This window comes from Camelina sativa, chromosome 20 (assembly GCF_030686135.1).
Source record: "Camelina sativa cultivar CO46 ecotype springtype chromosome 20, ASM3068613v1".
In the NCBI taxonomy this organism is placed as follows: Eukaryota; Viridiplantae; Streptophyta; class Magnoliopsida; order Brassicales; family Brassicaceae; genus Camelina; species Camelina sativa.
In genome coordinates, this window is record NC_141899.1 from 912,780 (window position 1) to 932,049 (window position 19,270).

Consider the following 19,270-nt stretch of genomic DNA (forward strand, 5'->3'; position numbering starts at 1 on the left):
TCCAGTTATAGAGGACAAAACTCTAATAGGCCCAAAAGAATCTCAATAATCTTACGTGGCAGGGTAAGAACCAACGTGTAAACAGTTAGTCATACGTGTTTGATTATCATTGGTAATAAGATGCAAAACTAAAAAAGTGCGTAAAACATATTCCACGTGGATCATAGTGATTGGATAGAACAACGTGTTGTTACTAGTTTTACACTTTGAAGAAACATGCAAAATCTTTCGAATTCGATCCGAACAAAACATACAAATTCGCGTGGAGGAGCTTTTGCTTAGAATCGAAGATTCTTCTTCTTCTTCTTCGTTCGTTCGTCTCTCTCTCTGATTTCTGAAGATTTCAAATTTGTGCGGTGTAGTGACCTTCGGCCGTATACAAGACAAGACAGTGTATCTGTGTATGTATATGTATTGAAATCGGGGAGAATGGATCTGTTCCGAGTTTGGTCAGGGATGGATATCTTAGGTTGGAGAGGAATGGCCTACACAGTTCTTCTTCTCAACTTTGTATTTGCTTGCCAACTTCTTTTCCTTCAGCCTCTCGTTTCTACTTTAGGTACCCCTTTAAAAATTCATGTTGTTGTTTTTAAAGTTTAGCTGATTTGGCAATCTTAGGGTTTAGAAATTTTGCACCAAATTGTGAATTGTTTCTTTTATTTTCAGAAATTTGGTTTCTTTGGTGTTGGGTTTTGTTGCAATCTTTGTACTGGAATCGAATTTAGGGCTCTGTTTTTGCTAGCTCCCCACATTATGAATTTATCAAATTTGGTTTTAAAATATTTACTTATGTTTGTACAGATGGTCAATCAGTGGAAGCTGCTGAGTTATATGAGAGGGCTTCACAAAGTATCAAGGTTAAGCGTTACAGCGATGCCCTCGATGATCTGAATGCAGCTATTGAAGCAGACCCTGCTCTTTCTGAAGCTTATTTTAAGCGTGCCTCTGTGCTTCGTCATTTTTGCAGGTATGGTAAATTGGCCAAAAGTTTCTATTGGTTTGGATTATTATATTTCACTTGAAAAGATTAGAAGATGTATCTCTGACTTTAATGCTCTTATTATTGTGTTATATAGATACGAAGACTCTGAAAATAACTACCAGAAATATCTAGAATTTAAGTCAGGAGATTCAAATGCTGAGAAAGAGCTCTCGCAGCTTCATCAAGCTAAGAGTGCTTTGGAGACTGCCTCAACTCTCTATGAATCAAAGGACATTGCGAAAGCTCTTGAATTTGTTGATAAAGTTGTTCTTGTCTTCTCCCCAGCTTGCTCTAAGGTTCTCTTCTTGATGACTATTTATTATTTAACATATATATACATATATATATATATATATATATATATTAGTAGTACCTCTTCTGATCATGCAGTTTCTTATTGTTTACCTCGTTTTATGACTTCAGGCAAAGCTTCTCAAAGTCAGGCTCCTTATGGTGTCTAAAGACTACTCTGCTGTAATTTCCGAGACTGGTTATATTCTCAAGGAAGATGAAAATAATCTTGAGGCTTTGCTCCTTCGTGGCCGTGCCTACTACTATTTAGCAGATCATGACATTGCCCAAAGGTTTGTTCTAACCTCAAACCACTTTTCATTTTAGAGAGAGTTTGGCTCCAAAACTGATATGCGCTTGACTAAACTCTCTGTTTCAGGCATTACCAAAAAGGGCTTCGTCTTGATCCGGAACACAGTGAACTGAAGAAAGCATACTTCGGGCTGAAAAAACTGCTCAAGAAAACAAAAAGCGTGAGTCCTACAAACCTCTTTGTCTTCCCCTAACACTGATCAGCTTTAGCTGCCAAGTATTTGTTTTGAAAACTTGTGTTCTATTATTGCAGGCAGAAGACAATGCAAACAAAGGAAAGTTGCGAGTTTCAGCAGAGGAGTATAAAGAAGCTATTGCTCTGGACCCTGAACACACGGCAAATAACGTGCATCTCTATCTTGGATTATGCAAGGTCTCAGTCAGGCTCGGCCGTGGAAAAGACGGCTTAAATAGCTGTAATGACGCACTTAACATCGATGGAGAACTGATTGAAGCTTTACATCAGGTTCAAATCATTAAGTACTATATGAAAAAATTCACAACTTTATTATCAAACAAACAGGTTTCTGATTACAACTTCTTCAGAGGGGAGAAGCTAAACTGTTGCTTGAAGATTGGGAAGGAGCTGTGGAGGATTTGAAGCAAGCCGCTCAAAACTCTCAGGTTGGTTTTAAGATTAGTTTGTTTATCGTCAATGTGTTTCTGATACCCTTTTAACGTAACTAAATACGCATCTAACTATATCAGGACATGGAAATTCATGAAGCACTTGGTAGAGCAGAGAAAGCACTAAAGATGAGCAAACGAAAAGATTGGTATAAGATTCTTGGGATTTCGAAAACTGCTTCCATCTCTGAAATTAAACGAGCCTACAAGAAGCTTGCGTTACAGTGGCATCCCGATAAAAACGTAGGGAATAGAGAAGAAGCTGAGAACAAGTTCCGAGAAATCGCTGCAGCTTATGAGGTTCAACAAAATGCACAATCCCCTTACATATTCACTCACACACACACAAGTGTTCCTGTGGCTCACTCGTATTTTATTGTATATCTAACGTGTGGAATTGACCAGATTCTTGGAGATGACGATAAGCGGGCGAGATTTGACCGAGGAGAGGATCTTGAAGATATGGGTGGAGGCGGTGGCGGAGGATACAATCCGTTTCATGGTGGTGGTGGTGGTGGACAACAGTATACTTTCCATTTTGAGGGCGGTTTTCCAGGCGGTGGTGGTGGTTTTGGCGGTTTTGGTTTCTAACTTGGACATGAAAGTATCATGTAACTTGAGACTGAACTTTCCGAATTATACTCAAAGACACATTTTCCTTTCTTTCACTAGAAAAGTTTTGTGCAATCTTAAACGTTTTGAATCAAAACAGTAACACATAATAACACAATCTATATCACAATCCTAAAGTACAACAGCTCTCTTTGTTCTTATTCTTAAAATTTTCAACGTGGAGCCTCGAGAAAAGCTCTCTCTCTCTCTCTCTCGAGTTGTATCCACAGAGAAGCAGTTAATCAAAGAACGCTAATCGGAACTGAGCAAGGCAATTGGCTATTAAGCCTTAAAACTAAACAAAACGGGTGTGTGTGGTAAGAAACCACTATAAGTTTGTGTAAGTGTTGCAATGTAATTAAAAGTTGAGGATCTTCTGCTAAACCAGAACGATCCAAAGGAGACGAGGTTCTACGAGGAAGAAGATAGAGAAGAGGATGATGAAGATCAAAAAGTATAGGAGACATAAGCTCCAAGAGCAGCCACTCCCACTCCTCGTGAAGATCTTATGTCATCCTTCGCTTATAAGTTTTTGGTCCTTTTCTTCGTTAGTTTCTCATTAAAATATTCATACTTCTTGATGCAGCGAAGATTTGAAAACCAACACCCTTGGTCTGACTCTGATGTTATGTTGCCGAGAGGTAGTGGATAGACGTTAAAGAGATATCGAGGTGGTCATAGTCATAGTAGGCTTCAATATTGATGATGGAGTAGCTTGAGATGGGAAAAACAATATTTAGATTCGATCAGTTCGAAAGATAATTAATTTTCTCCATCACAGGCATATTATATTAGCACACAATTTAATGTTTCTCCAATATTGTGAAATGCCTCGTGCTAATCGAATAAGTAATTTTTTCAAGTAAAATTTCTGAAATTTCACATATATTAAGATAATAGTAATGAACATGTAATTAAGATTTCTCTTTTCTTTGTTGAAACTTTTAATTGTGAATTTTAATTTGTTTGCATTTAACTGTGAATTATAACTCAAAAAAAAAAAATGGTTTAACTAGGGTTTGAGCAAAAGGAAAAAGAAAAACGTTTTTTTTTTTTGTTTTCCTATTTTTCTTTAGATATTTCCAAATTTCATTAAGATCATTTTTTTTCTTTCTATGAATGCTCTATCGACCGTCAGATCTAAAATACAGTTGCATCTAATGGCTGTTAGTTTGTGACAATAACCGTAGAAAACCTAGAATTAATAGTGCTGTAGTGAATAAAATCCCAAAGATCGATCTGAAAAAAATATATTTGGAACCCTAGGTGCAAACAACATATCACCATGGAAGAATCCGCCATCAAAGTAATCTTCTTCTTCTTCTTCTTCTTGCTTCTCTATTTAATTAGTTAATATGGTTTTCTGATCATGAAGTATATATATATGTAAGAAAATTATTCTATTATGAGGCGATCAGTAGAATTTCTGATTAGATCTTCTGTACCTTTTTTTAGGGTCAGAAAGTGCTGGATTTGAATGACAGTGTTGCAGACGATCTCAGGTAAATTTTATTTTGTACATATATATTTATTTTTGGGAATTTTGTTTTTTTTTTTCCCCTTTGTTGGCTGTGTTGATGATAATATCATAGTATTGATGTCAAAATCATATTGTTGAATCATTAGCATTATCACGACAATTTCCGTTGAGGGATATGACACTTCGCTTCCAGCTTATTATGTCAAGCTCGAGTTGGAAAAATATTTCTCTTCTTGTGGATGGATCATACATATTTGTGTTCCCGGAGACTATGAAAGGGGTATCCTCGAGAGGTACCTTTCTTTTCTTTTCTTTCTTTTATTTGTGGCTTCTTATTATTTCCCTTCTTTCCAGTCCAGTCCAGGTCTCTCTCTCTCTCTCATTCATGTTTTAATTATAATCCCAAAAATACTTCTTTTTTTTTTTGTTTTTATGTATTGTACTCGATCGTTTTACATCAGTGTTGTCTTCGTGCGGTTCATGGGAGGAGCTGCCAAAGAAAAGGCGTTGAAACTTGATGGAACTAATTTCGGAGGATGGACTCCAATCGTTAAGTCTGCAACCATTCCTGACCGGGATCTCCGTGATCCCACGGCTTTGAAAAGAACATACGGATACAGGTAACTTTTGATAAATATTTTCTTCTGCTGTAACATATATTTTTTTTTTCTAGCTAGAGCAATGCCTACTAATTTGGTTGAGGGATATGACACTTCCCTTACTGGGGTTGATTTCAAGATAGCGCTCTGTAGACATTTCTCTTCATGTGGAGATATCTGCCTTATTCATCTTCACTACATTTTTAAGTTTGTGGCTTCTTTCCTCAATTCCTACAATTTTTTTTTTTTTTTTTTTTCTTCTTAACTCTCAAAATTTGTTGAATTCTAACTAAAGTCTCTTGTCTCTTTCGAATTTTACAGTACAGCTGAAATAGCTGAAATTTTCTTTAGAGGAGGTAGAGGAGATGGATGTTTAGAAAAGGCGCTGCAACTAAATGGATCTAACTTGATGGGAAGCATGACTCCTCTTGTTGTTGAACCTATTGTGCCCCGATCCACCAATTCTGATCGCCCATGTACATACATTTGCTCTTGCTTCTTAGATTCTTCTTGTTAACAAATTAAAAACCTCTCATTAGTTTCGTTGTTTATTCTTTTTATATTAGGTTGTTGTGTAACGAAGATGAAGACGAATATGGAAAAGAAGATGGAGAAGAAGATGGAGAAGGAGAAGAAGAGGGAGAAGGAGAAGGAGAAGAAGAAGAAGGAGAAGAAGAAGGAGAAGAAGATGATGTTGAAGGTCCTCTCCCTTAGGACTTGAAAAATGCTCAATAATCATTATCTGCTTTAATCATATATCACCCATGCATGTAGAATGGATAGAGTTGGATTATAGAATGTCGAGACACACGAGCCAAACAGTTCAAAACGACGTCATGTGGTAACGAAGAATAGCTTGATGATGGTTCCGTCATCTCTCTTCCGTTTCCACTATCTCCCTAAATGATCTTTTGGGAGGTTCCATTTAGGGTTTATGTGCTCTTTAAAATATTCCCTCTGTTTTCAAATATAGGATGTTTAAGTGAAAACACACATATTAAGAAATAGTTATTTTTAAAAAGTTTAACCAATCATAAACAAGTCTGTATGATATTGTATAAAATATAAATTTAATCTAAAAGCTGTATAGTAAGTTAGAAACATCCTATATTATGAAACAAAAATACTATTCTAAATATTCTATATTATGAAACGGAAGGTGTATATATTAGCCTAGCTTTTTTTTTAACGTTTATATATTAGCCTTTTTTCTACCTTCAGGACTAAATATTCATATTGGTCCTATTTTACAATTTTGGTTAGTAGGCAAGTTGGCCCTATTTTGAAAGCCTTTAATTCTTTTAACCAAAAAAAAAAACTATATATTCATATTCGACCAAAAATAAATAAATAATAATAATAAATCAAATCTTAAATCAAATCAATAAGAAGAGTAAGACTATATGGGCCTAATGCAGGCCTGCACTAAATTGAAGGCCTAACCGTTTGTTCGTAACTTAAAATATAAATGAAAGAAGAAGGATCACATCTGTTCCCAGACCAGACCAAAACAAAAAACCTTGTTCAAACCTAAATCCCTAAATCTGAAAAATATCGTTCGATTACTAGAAGTCGCTCTTGTCAACGTACAACCATGGACGAATCTACCATCAAAGTAATCTTCTTCTCCTTATGGATTTTCTTCTTACTCACTCTTTGATTAACACCTCTCTACTAATTAGTAATGCTTTCTTTCTGCACAAGAAAGCATTTCTTCTTCTTCTTCTTCTTCTTCTTCTTCTTATGGGCGGGTTCTTCTTCTAACTCGATCGCTCTTTTTGATTAACCTCTGCTTCTCTATTTAGTTAATTATTATGGTTTTCTGATCATGAATTATATATGTAAGAAAAGTATTATATATGAGGTGAGTAGAATTTCTGATTAGATCTTTTGTGCCTTTTAGGATTCGAACGACAGTACTGTTGCAGACGCTCCAAACCCCCGGTAAAATTTATTTTACATATATTTATTTTTGGGATTCTTTTTTGTTTTGTTGTTGTCTGTGTTGATGACCATAGTATTATATATTATCTCCACCTGCATGCAATTAAAATCAAATTGTTGAACAATTAGCATTTTCACGACGGTTTCCGTTGAGGGATATGACACTTCGATGCCAGAGTATTATGTCAAGCTCGCGTTGTCAAAACTTTTCTCTTCATGTGGACGTATCGCACTTTGTTATGTTCCCAGAGACTTTGCTAGGGGTATCCTCAAGAGGTACCTTTCTTTCTTTCTTTCTTTTATTTTGTGGTGGCTTCTCATTAATTCCATTCCTTCTACTAGGCTCCATCTCTCATTCATGTTTTAATTAATAATCCCAAATTGCATCAGTGTTGCCTACGTGAGGTTCCCCCTGGAGGAGCTACCGAAGATATGGCGTTGAAACTTGATGGAACTGACTGGGGAGAATGGACTGCAGTTGTTAAGCCTGCAACCTTACTGGATGATGATGATGATGATGATAATGTTAATCCTTTTCCTGGCTTTGATTTTGCTAATCCCTTGACTTGGAGAAAATACAGGTAAATTTTTTTTTTTAGGATGTAGTACTATCTGTAACATATACTATGTTTTCTAGCTAGCTAGCTAGCTAATTTGGTTCTTTCTCTCGTCGAAAGGGTCCTCGTTACCGGATATGACACTTCGCTTCCTCAGATTGATCTGAAGATGGCGCTCTGTAAGCATTTCTCTTCATGTGGAGATATCTGGAGAATTGATGTTTTCTCTAGGTTTGTCGCTTCTTTCTTCCTACAGATTTTTTTTTTCCCAATGCAACTCTCAAGTTCTAACTAAAGTCTCTGTCTCTGTCGAATTTTTTTTTACAGTGCAGCTGACATTACCATGCAAGGAGAAGGATGTGTTGAAAAGGCGGTGGAACTAAATGGAAGTATCATGGGAGAAAGGACTCTTGTTGTTAAACCTGGTGCAACCAGAGGAAGGTGGCGCACCACCAATTCTGATGGAGAGAGCCAACCAAGTACACACATTTGCTCTTGCTTCTTAGATTCTTCTTGTTAACAAATTTAAAACCCTCTCATTAGTTTCGTTGTTTATTCTTTTTATAGTGGGTGTTTTACCTAGTAGGAGGACGCTGAACGAGAAGATGAAGGAGAGGGAGAAGGATAAGAGGCTTTCTGTTAGGAGACGACTAAGTTAGTCGGATTAACCCTCTTTGGTGTTTTTAACTGTGACACAGCTCTGTTTTCCTTTTTATTTAATTACTTCGGTTTTTCCTTGAGATAACATACCCAATGTTATCAAGACAAGACTAAAAACAACCTTTACGCAACATGTAACGTTTATTAATCCTAACAGTTTTGCATTCTTTATTTTTTACTCACGGATACAAGAATATATAAGTGTGTATTAGAGCCTTAGAGGGTTGAGGATTCTAACACACCTTTATTACTACTCAACTAAGTTCAAAGAGTTGATTTGGTAACTTTGGATGAACTATATACTCCAAAACAAAGTTTTCTTTCTTTCATCAAAAACGTTTTGAGCAATCTTAATCGTAATGTTGCATCATTTCCAATCAAAACAATAACACATAATAACACAAATCCCAAAGTACAACAAATTTATAGTTCTCGTTGTTATTCTTAAAAATTTCCAATGTGGAGACTCGATAAAAGCTCTCTCTCTCCCTCGAGTTATATCCACAGAGAAGAAGCAGCAGCAATGGCTGCCACAGTAGCGATTCTGACCCCAAATCCGAATCCGATTCTCTCTGCATCAGATGAATCAGTAGAATCTCCTCCATCATCGCCACCGGAAGCTGAACCTTTCGAAACTGATCCACCTTTCTCAGGCGCCGGAGCAGGAGCCGCGCTTGATCCGAACATCGCTAATGGCAGCAAAACTTGATCGACCTGGTAAACGGCGAGCTGCTTATCGCTGTAGACAGAGTTAGCCACGGTGGCGCTCACAACTCCGGTGGTGATGTTGACTTGGTTACCGGAGCTAGTGATGTTTAGAGGAAACTTACCGTTTTGGCCATCACCAGCTTGCGTGCGTAAGGGGTTACTAACGGTTTGAAACTGAGGCATGGTCAAGAGCGTGGGAAGGACATGGAACTGAACGAGCTGAACTTTTTGCTGGTCGGACAATGAGTTTAAGGTTCCTGATTTGAGGCTGTTGAAGGCGTTATCGGTAGGGGCAAACACGGTTAAGCCATTGCTCGAGGAAGAATTGAGCTGAGTGTTGATTTGGTCTGAGGCTTGAGTGCTTTTGAGAAGCCTTATGAACAGTGTGAACTGACCAGCTTTTTCTAGGATTGCGGTAATGTTGGTTGGACCTGAAGGGGTCGGAGCTGGAGCCTGACCATTTGTAGTAGCCATAACGAGGAAGAAGATGAAAAGATTGGAGGAAATGAGTGTTCTTGAAGTAGCCATTGCTGTGGTTATTCTGTGTGTGTTTGTTGAGAGGTTTTGGGGTTTGTTAATTATATAGAGAGAGATGTAGTTTGGTGAAGAGTAGGATTCTCTCACTGGTGTGAAGATTATTACTTGGTAACTTAATGAGATTCTATCAACTAAGTCATTAGAGATTGGAAGAAGTGTTTGTTTTTAGGTTAGTAAAAGTATGTACAAATTGAGAAAGAGAGAGAGGAGAGAGATTACTTTGAAGGGAGATCGGTTGGGTGGGTGAGGATTGAAAATGAAGAATGAACTGAAAAAGGGGTTATTGTGACCTGTCAAAAAGCTGTGAAGAAGTGTTATCCAAGATATATGGGATTGCAAATCATACACTGCTCATTATTATTTATATGTCATGTGTGCCTTTCACAATATGTGATGTAAAAAAGAAAGACAAACATTATGATGTAAGAAAACAATATTAGATTGCAACATTTTTTCTGATCTTATCAATTTCTTTAGTCTGATATCTAATCTTTGGTATTTTTAGAAATAAATAATGACGTCATATAAATAATGAGATTTTAATTCTTATAATGAAGTTTTTTTTTTTTTTTTTCTTACACAACAAATAACCAAATCCGCTCTCACATAACACATAGACAGACAAATTGATTAAAGCTAAACCGAAAAACCGATCCTGATGGTTCAGTTAACCAAAAAGAAAAAAAAAAATCGGTTAATCTAAAAACCGACCCAATCCTTTAGGGACTCTAGCTTTAGCTTCACTGAAGATCTACTCTGCTGTCTGAAACAGTGGTTGAGTCACTTAAGTGCTTGCTGACTGGTGGGCATTGCTTCTCTTCCATTTCAAATACTCATTAACAGCCGTTGTGCCGGTCATGGTGAGTCCAAATCCGATCATAGTGGCTAAGACAATACACATAACCGGCTGCTTAATCTGAAAACAAGTTAATGAAAGAATGTGTGAGGACTCAACCAAGAACCAGAGCTTCCACAAAATTAAGGTTTCACTGAGACATCACATCAAATCTTACAGCTAAGTAGAAGAGATGAGCGAAGAGGACCACAAAACAGAACTGAACGATTGCGTAGAGCCACACAAACTTCTTCTTCACTGCAACAAATCATATCACTAACAACTGATGATCGACTTAGCATAAAGGGTAATATATAATTTCAGAGGAGTTTATATTATTACCCATCGCTGTTGATGTCATCGATGCAAGAAGACCTATAATGCAAGAGAATGGTAAAGCTATCGCAACTGCACTGGATTTCATTTCCATAACCAGAAGCTGCTCGAGGAAACAAAAGTAGGCAAGCATGCTTACAATGACAAGAACTGGAACTTCTTGCCATTCGTTATTGAACCGTGAAATCTCTATATCCCTGGCTGCTCTAGAACGTTCTTGAGAATCCTGTACACGGAGAAGAGTCACCGGGAGATTTTTCACCTCTTGCTTACACACATCACATGTTATGTTCCCTTTTATTGTGAACCATTTAATCGTGCATGTTTTGTGGGCAAGAGCTAATTCCCCTTTGCACATACATTCCATCTTAAAAGCTTCTGAATCTTCCTCCATTTCAACCATACAGATTCTACATACAGCTTCTTCTTCAGGAACATCTTCCCCGCCATAACTATTTTCATCTGAACACACATCACTAAATATAATAAGGTGGGTTTGTTACACCGAGTGTCAGAAATATATGTTTGGGAGGTGATTCCTAACCATTGGGTTTACTTATTTTAGATGCCGGCATCATCTCTAGAATCTTCTCATCCCCTCGAGATGGAGTAGGAATCACACGGAAAACACCTAATGGCTTTACACTTCCATCTTTGTTGAAGAACGTAGGGACTGAGCGTGAACGACGAATAGGCAGTGACTGCTCCTCTTTCTAGCATAAAGAGCAGGAAAATTAAGTACAAGCAGAAGATAAACCGCAATACTCAACAAGAATATCTCCCATATTTAATGGTATAACCAAGCTTTTGTAAGATAGAATACTGACCATGGATGTAACTGGATCAACCTCAACAGCATACCTCCCGTTCATGGACTCAGGGTTTGAGTGAGTTATAGGGGTTACTGGTAAAGACTCTGTCTTCCTAAATTTTCTAGGAGCTAAGAGATTAGTGAGAGACCATGTTCTTGGAATATAAGACTTATTATCCCTACCACCATCTCCTGAAGGCGACACAGCCACAGAAGCCACACCTTCCTCAATATCTGCATTGTTGTTCCTGATTTTAAAGCTTAGGAGATTCCTTCTGCTTCTTGAAGAGGAAGGACTTATGGAATCATCAACACGTCTCCCAATTCTAGGGCTTGACATTGGAGAAAACTTGAACCTTTTGGAAACAGGGCTTTGGATTAAGGAACCATTTGCTCTCAGAGAATCGCCATGAGCGTCTTCGTGTGCTCTCGATGGTATATCTACCCCGAGAACTCGCCTTCTTTGGTGTTGCCTCGGTGAAAGCTCTTCTGTTATCTCAGCACAATCACCAACCTGGGAAACTCAGAAGAAGATTCTTGTATCAGTTCCTCACAAAGTTCGATCCTTTACCCAATCATGCACCTTAATCAGCAATTAAGAACCCTAGATTTCACAAAACTTTGTCCCTTAAACCTGTAAACTCCTAAAAAAGAAACCGACTTCAAGCAAATTTGCGTAATTTACAAGTGAAGACAGTTCAAACAAGTGCTGAAGATCAAAAACAATCCCTTAAACCCTCATCTTATAAACCCTAGACTCTCAAGACCTAAGCTAACTGATGAAAAAGAAGAAGAAAAATATCAATTCTGATGATACCCATGAATTAAGACTTAAAGCATGAAACTTTTGAGGAAAAATTCAAAAATTTGAAGGAATTGAGTTAAGACTTAAAAGAGTGAGAAAAACTCACCATTGAAGCTGGAGAAGTAACTTCGCGAGACCCATGTTCTACTACTCCGCGAGTGTTATCTTTAGCATCCATCATCATCATCAAATTGAAGCATAACCCAGAAACAGTATTATATAACAAAAGAAGAATCTCTAGAAAAAAAAAAACAAAGTATCAATCTTTGAGATTTAAAAATTTAGGAGAAATTATATGAGGAAGAAGATTTATTAATCAAGGACACTCATCGGCTTCAATTCTGTGTGCTCTCTCTTCTCTCACATTAGCATCAGTGCCTGCCCCGTTTCTCTCTACTACAAGCGTAAAACTGCTGGACTCGGCGGTTTTGTATTTTATTGTTTTGTCCTTATTACTTACTTCAGTAATAAAATTAAATAACTCTTTAATTTGTTGTTGGTATTATCCCTTAAACCAGCGGTGTATATAATTTTGAATCAAAATTTAATATATATCAAATTGTTTCAAGAAAAATTAAGTGATCAGCGATTTTTCTCGAAATTTTTAAAAAAGACAATCCTATACAGTATTTTATATAAATTTCCCCACTTTGTAGTATATTTGCTATTGTCACATTTATCATTTCTTGACTAGGTGATAGGAATTTGATAATTTTCCATAAGTATTTTTGTGAATGTTTCTCTGCAGATCATTTTCCAAATACAGTTTATGTAATTATTGCATATAAATTTCTGACCCTTTATTTGGAACAATATCTGAAAGATAAAAAGAAACAATGGATTTAATTTATTTAAATTAGATAGATAAAGAAGTAAAAACATTGACAGCAATACCACTTCGGACATTTAAAAAAAAATGTTTCTAGATAAGAGCAACATTTCAAATGCGGCATATGGTAGTTACGTTGGCACAAAACCAAGAAATGTGATGGATAAGGCAACAAAATAAGGTACACGCATCACACCGATGACCATATAAAGTGGATCGATCTTTTGACAACGTAATACCTCAAACCGACAAAATGTATATAATTAATGTTCCGATATGAATGACTAGAAAGAAGGTAGTAGCGTATCGAAAGACCCTTGTTAACTGGTTTGGAATACAACTCATGTTGCACTGATTTGTGATTTTACAAAGTACAAACTAATAGCATTCGTCACTCTGAAGCATTTTTTATTTTATTAAATGGAAGGCCCAATACTTGGCCCAACTGTGTGGCCACCAGTACCACTCGACCTGGTGTTCGATCCAAAACTTAAAATCTTAATCAATTTTGAGAGTTTTTTACTTTCACAAAACTTAAATTTCTTGATCTCTCTCTGAAGAAGAGGTTATGGATGCTAAATTAACTCCAAAATGGTTCTTACCGTCATACCCAAATCGACAGCAAAGCTTTCAGTGTCTACTTTGTCTACCACAACACTTCAGTAATGCTATCGTCTTTGTCTACCATCCGGATTTGGCAGAGGACAACTCTACAGGCAAAAAGATAAATCCGCTTGAACAGCTAGAACCATTTCCAGAAGACGAGGGTTTCGATTTCTTTGCTTGGTTTGAGGAAACTACGAAATACGCAGACTTTGTGATTCTAAAGATGAACACAAGCCAAGTGGAAATGAAGTTCCTAACTGTTCTATTGGAAACAGGAGCCATATGCTACGTGGATGAGCTTTTCCTCCGCTGCTCCAACCAGAAACCAGACTGCATCAACATACTTCAGACTCTAAGAACCAGAAGTGTGTTTGTTCATCAATGGTGGGAAGACTAAACCAATAATGTAAACTCAATCTCGCCTTGCATATTTGTCTTGGCCACCACAACTCCTGCCCAACCACCTATTTTACTAAATAAGAAGCTGAGTGTTTGTTTACCATTGCTATTTAAAAACTCAGTTTCCACCTTATATATATATTGAACCATAACATTTTATGTCTTGAATAAGAATAGCATAGATTACATAAATCGATTGCTTAACTAAATATGCTCTAACTCCATCTCTACCCCCCTCATTGCTTCTACCGGAATCTCCAAACACCTCTCGACAGGCTGTCTGCAAACAGGACACAGATTTCCCTGAAACCTTAACGCTTTGGCGCACCCGCAACACAAACACTGCAAACAGAAACAATACACAAAACCAATCTCAAAAATCCATCACACAAAAGTGCTTCAAATTTTTTTTGTTGACCTGATTTGAAGTAAGAGCTCTATATATACCATGTGTCTGCAAGGAAGAACAGTTACTTGGCGTGGTTCAGACAAGCATATAACACAATCTTTACCCTCATAGCAACCATCAACCATGTTCCCCGTCCCATATATCTCTTGCAACTCAAAACGAATCCCATTCGTCCACAGACACTGCTTCACCACTCCTATCTTAATCTCTTCTTTCTCCTTCACATAGGTGGTTACTATAGTAATCTGCGCATCCATGGAACCCGAGTTTCCTTGTGCCTCTGCCTTAATCGCAAGCGGGTAGACAGCTGTTTCTGAGGACTTGAATAGCTCGGAAACTTCAAATACCGTCAAGTCTATACCTGTTCCAGATGGTTGTATGAACTTCTGACCAAGTCCTTTACCGAAATCGAATGTGATTGGAGGCAAAGTATCTTCCTTTGTGGCTATAAGATTGCCTTGTGCTTCTTCTTTAGCAAAGAAAACGATTGTGATCCTGTTCTCTCCCCCCAACCAAAACAACAACAAAAAGAGGTTAAAAAGTCAGTTATTGAGATTGATTCAACAAAGTTTCAAACTTTTTAACTTAACATTGCAGAGTGGAAATAGAAAACACCTTCCGGGCAAGGCTGCATCAAACGTGAAGGAGACGAGAAGTCGATTCGGATTCTCCGGGTCGGGTTCGAGGCTTAAAGTCTCCTTTTTTAGATTGACCTCGTTACGAATCGTGACGGCTTTCTGGTACTCGACGTAAGGAGGATGCATCATCGGAGACGGGAGATCCACCGCCGGGAATCAAAGGATGAGGTAGTCGGTATCTGTGAGGAGGATAGTGATGATGATCAAACCCAGATCGGGAGAAGAAAAAAAAAAAGGTGAAGTTTTTTTTCTTTTTTTTTTTGTCTTTTCGGTGATTCAGTTGATAAAAAAAAAAATTGTGGGTTGGATTGAAAATTTTGAGAGGAGGTTAATAATAAGTCATGATTTTGTTATGAATGTTAAGTTTATAAGATTTTTGTGACAAACTACAAGAAAGAAAGAAAGAAAAAAAAAAGTTGGAAGAAGAGAGATGGCGACAAAATAGAAGAACAGTTATGAATAAATTAATGTTAAGTATATTTGTTTCTATAAATTAGTAGTAGATTTGATTATTTACTTTGATCTTCTTTCAAAGATTTAATTAAATCGCGTATATTTGATTTCTTCTTCATAAATTACCAATGGGGATTTGAGTATACTTGTTACTTAATTATCTTCTTTTTTAAGTTATTAAAATGATGTAATAATTAGGAGAAAATGGACTAAAACGTCTTTTTTTGAACTTTGAAGAAAATGAGAAAATATTGTCGATAAGGACACATGTGTTAGACAAAATAGAAGAACACTGTTAGTAGTATAGACAAATGTGTATCGCATAAATAATGTACACACACTAAGGTATGAACCGACATTGAACTTATTATTATTACTGTTATCCCGTTGCGTACAAGAGAAAAAAAAAAAAGGATTATTATCAAGGTATAACTCGAAATGTTGATTTCAGTGTAGTGGATTAAAAGAAAAACAAAAAGATATCTAGAACAAAAAGATGAAATTTTACTCGTCATCTTCCTCATAAATTGTCCCCAAAGAAGGCGAAGCTGAAACCCTCACCGGATAAACAAGAATCGCCGGTACAATTTCGAATGGTCCGATCATCCTCGCCATGATTTGAAAAGATACTAATAGATTCGAAACAGACTTCGGTAGCTTTCGCCTTTGTTTGAGAAGAGATCTCTATACGGAAAGTATTGTTATTGGTGGTATTTATAGATAGAGAAGTACTACTAATCATTCATCACTCGTGGAGTATATTTTTTTAATATACAAAAAAAAAAAAAAAAAGAGTAGTAATGGAAGAGCAAAGAGTGGTTTGGATTGGTGAGACTGAAACGTAAAGCAAAAGTCACGTGGGGAAAATACATGTAAGATACGAGTATGACGCGGCTAATCCACTTAATATGCACGTGAGATTAATGTTTCACATTTACCTGATGTTCAGTGACGTCGTACACACTACACAATAATTTGCAGATACGTGTCTGTCTATATCAAAACATTGATTTTAGATTAGATTAGATTCTTGTGGTTGAGAAACTCATCTTCACAAAAACAAATTTAGCGGTGTGACTTAAATAGATTTTGGTTAATTTAAAGTTTAATCATTTTCAAAAATAAGAATATCTCTTCAACGTTCTATTGAAACACTTCAATTTATTGATTTTTTTTTAGATCGGCGCTCGGTTTAGAGTTAGAGGTCTAAACTTTAATTATCAACTCGAAAAATATTGACCATATGAGATTTGAAAGATCGATGAAAACTTTTTTTTATAAAGAACTGAGATTTGATTATACAAAATATACAATACAAAATCCCATGGTATACAATTATGTAGAAAAATTAGGAATCTATATCCAAAGGTCCAAGACCGGTGGTCGAGTAACAAAACGATCATCAAAAAGAATTTTACACGTCTTCGTTATCTTGTTCGTGATCGTCTTCCTCGGTCTCTCCTCCTTCTAAAATCGTCTCTAGGATCGGAGTAGTCGATGGCTTCGCCGGAGAAATTATCCGCGGTGGAATCGCCTCCATCCACCACGCCACATCCATCTTCACCACCACTGTCAGGTTCTGATCGCACCGAGTATCAAAGAAACACATATTCAAATCAGTCGATTTTTTTGAGACAGAAGTGATTCAATTTTTCTACTGTTTTTTTTTTGTTTTTTTATTTCTGAGTTTGGTACGTGTTATTGAACTGATATATATAGAGAGGAAACAGGTGTGGAGAAATGTGAAATAATGATGGGTTGACGTGAGAGTCGGACAAGTGGACGATCCACAATGTTGAAGTTAGTTGTTTGACTTGGTCTTATTTGCTAATAATAATAATAATGAGAACCAAAACAAGAATGTTCTAGAACCTGTTGTTGTCCTTGTTATAAACAATTGTCGGATGTGCAACACGTGTGTATCTTGCTGTCTCACACATCTCTATCTATGGTAAGATATTGTTTTCTGTCTATTCTAAGATATTTTACTATTTTTTATGCGTTATTATTACTAAAGACCAGATTTTTTTTAGGAGTCATTGGTTATCAGACAAAACACACATCAAGTCTTAAAGAGTGGCAAGTTTCTCACCAATTGTGTACGTCATAACGTCAACGCTTTTGGACGAATGTACAAACTCGTTTAGAGACCGCGACTTAGTTAAAACTTGTTAAACTTATGATAAACGACAACGTTTGAAGTTAGTCAGGCCCATGTTGAAGTGTATCATGGGCTCGTTCATAAATTTAGTTCTTATGGGCTCTCGAACTGAAACATTAGATCTTTAATATTTTTTATAAGACATTAGAAAGAGACCCATAATATCAAAGGCTTTTTACTGATTCATTTGGTAGTTTATCAATTTCGAATATCTTGATGCAATTTTTATTAGAAAATACACCAGAAACCAAAAAAAAAAAACTGAGGAGTAATAAAAGGTACATACATAACATTTTGATGACACTGGACTTAAATCGCTGGAAAACATGCCAAATGTAAAGTTGATCAAACATTAAAACTAAAGTTACAACAGCAATCAATTGATATATATTATATAATATGCCTTAACCTTTCCATATAATTAAGTTAATTAGACAATAAGTCAATGACCTGAAAAGGATTTGATAAGATAAGGATATTTGAAAGGTTCCTTTCATTCTTTTCCCCTTTCCATATGATTTTACCTGTGTGATTGATGATATTATGACATGTATAAGATGCATAACCAAAATAATAATAAAAACTTCCCTTGAATTAGTAGGTACCCATGTTGTCACTAGATGATTCTAAATTTTTACGTAGAAAATTAAATTATTTCTAGGGAATTATTGGGAACCTTGTGATCGAACATGTCACCTAAAAGTGAACTTATCACATCGCATTAAGTTTTGAACAAAATATGCTCATACTAACTTTTGATATATGTCAGAATTATGTTTCACCAATTGCGAGAATAAGGATTAGATGTCATTAAGCCAAATTCTACAAACGGAAAAAACTTATTTTTAGATAATTAAGACACTTTTAACTCTAGGTCGGAGACCAATTAAGTTAACTAGGTTTTGACAAATCACACATCTCTTGGATGACCAGATATTTAGTGCATAGATGATGAAGACATGAAACTATTGACCCAATAAAAATAATAATTGATAGATCATGTTGGTTATGGAATTTCCATTAAATGTAATTAAGAAAAAAAAAGAAACAAAATTCTACTTAGATTGTTGTATGTTTGTATTGTTTGATAATCTAGTAAGTCAAGTCTACCTAAAATTGAATTAAATGATAATCTGTTTAATAAACGACAAATCTACCATGTCATATGTTTTCTGATTTTTGTTTAAAGATCGATTTCCATTTTTAGAATATAACAGATACATAAAGATATACAATATGCTGATGACTACTTGACAAATATATGACATTTTTCCAACAATTATTTGTTCGGTGATAAAACAATAATAAACATCCTCAAAAGTAGAAAATATGCAACTAAACAAGTAAGATTACGATCATATGGCTGAACAATGTGGGATTTGATGTTTCTTAATTATGTTAGATTCTATCCATATATATGATATACATATATATGATATACAACGTATAAAAGACAATATGATATTTGTAAGAAGCTCGATTATCGATTATATTTTAATTTTTTATCAAAATAAAATAAAATAAGACTCCATTATTAACTTAGCTACATATTATGATCATTTGTTTTTTGCTCGGTACTTGTGTTTTGTAAGCATATCCAAAGCTCCAATTATGGAGAGGTCTAATCGGCCAATAATTAATCAATTGGCCACACTACTTCATTATTTAAAATTGCAATT

At 36.0% G+C, this 19,270-nt stretch overlaps 7 protein-coding genes across 7 annotated transcripts; 2 read left to right on the top strand and 5 right to left on the bottom strand.

Annotated features, from left to right (window-relative positions):
* Positions 1-176: 176 nt before the first annotated feature.
* Positions 177-2,921, top strand: LOC104768484 (dnaJ protein P58IPK homolog). The gene is made up of 9 exons (XM_010492482.2): positions 177-559; positions 802-967; positions 1,077-1,278; positions 1,406-1,566; positions 1,653-1,746; positions 1,839-2,051; positions 2,132-2,209; positions 2,294-2,512; positions 2,618-2,921. Exons 1-9 carry the CDS (start codon positions 430-432, stop codon positions 2,801-2,803), a joined length of 1,449 nt encoding a protein of 482 aa, XP_010490784.1. The 5' UTR covers positions 177-429; the 3' UTR covers positions 2,804-2,921.
* Positions 2,922-4,109: 1,188 nt separating this feature from the next.
* LOC147918373 (uncharacterized) lies at positions 4,110-8,063 on the top strand. The gene is made up of 10 exons (XM_087505726.1): positions 4,110-4,130; positions 4,280-4,326; positions 4,451-4,597; positions 4,766-4,924; positions 5,225-5,379; positions 5,470-5,477; positions 7,238-7,428; positions 7,525-7,635; positions 7,732-7,883; positions 7,972-8,063. The coding sequence occupies exons 1-10, from the start codon at positions 4,110-4,112 to the stop codon at positions 8,061-8,063; spliced, it is 1,083 nt and encodes a 360-aa protein (XP_087361852.1).
* Positions 8,064-8,364: 301 nt separating this feature from the next.
* On the bottom strand, positions 8,365-9,757 carry LOC104768485 (fasciclin-like arabinogalactan protein 11). The gene has a single exon (XM_087506364.1). The coding sequence runs from the start codon at positions 9,298-9,300 to the stop codon at positions 8,560-8,562; it is 741 nt and encodes a 246-aa protein (XP_087362490.1). The 5' UTR covers positions 9,301-9,757; the 3' UTR covers positions 8,365-8,559.
* Positions 9,758-9,836: 79 nt separating this feature from the next.
* LOC104768486 (uncharacterized) lies at positions 9,837-13,030 on the bottom strand. The gene is made up of 6 exons (XM_087506362.1): positions 12,203-13,030; positions 11,308-11,805; positions 11,025-11,193; positions 10,487-10,942; positions 10,323-10,402; positions 9,837-10,225 (listed from the first exon to the last, which is right to left on the bottom strand). The coding sequence occupies exons 1-6, from the start codon at positions 12,281-12,283 to the stop codon at positions 10,094-10,096; spliced, it is 1,416 nt and encodes a 471-aa protein (XP_087362488.1). The 5' UTR covers positions 12,284-13,030; the 3' UTR covers positions 9,837-10,093.
* A 1,009-nt stretch (positions 13,031-14,039) lies between these two features.
* Positions 14,040-15,455, bottom strand: LOC104768487 (putative E3 ubiquitin-protein ligase LUL1). The gene is made up of 3 exons (XM_010492485.3): positions 14,955-15,455; positions 14,378-14,834; positions 14,040-14,272 (listed from the first exon to the last, which is right to left on the bottom strand). Exons 1-3 carry the CDS (start codon positions 15,104-15,106, stop codon positions 14,135-14,137), a joined length of 747 nt encoding a protein of 248 aa, XP_010490787.1. The 5' UTR covers positions 15,107-15,455; the 3' UTR covers positions 14,040-14,134.
* Positions 15,456-15,778: 323 nt separating this feature from the next.
* On the bottom strand, positions 15,779-16,168 carry LOC109131339 (uncharacterized). Its single transcript, XM_019242193.2, has one exon. It carries the CDS (start codon positions 16,043-16,045, stop codon positions 15,935-15,937), a length of 111 nt encoding a protein of 36 aa, XP_019097738.1. The 5' UTR covers positions 16,046-16,168; the 3' UTR covers positions 15,779-15,934.
* Positions 16,169-16,688: 520 nt separating this feature from the next.
* On the bottom strand, positions 16,689-17,125 carry LOC109131310 (uncharacterized). The gene has a single exon (XM_019242108.2). It carries the CDS (start codon positions 17,037-17,039, stop codon positions 16,845-16,847), a length of 195 nt encoding a protein of 64 aa, XP_019097653.1. The 5' UTR covers positions 17,040-17,125; the 3' UTR covers positions 16,689-16,844.
* Between the last annotated feature and the right edge of the window lie 2,145 nt (positions 17,126-19,270).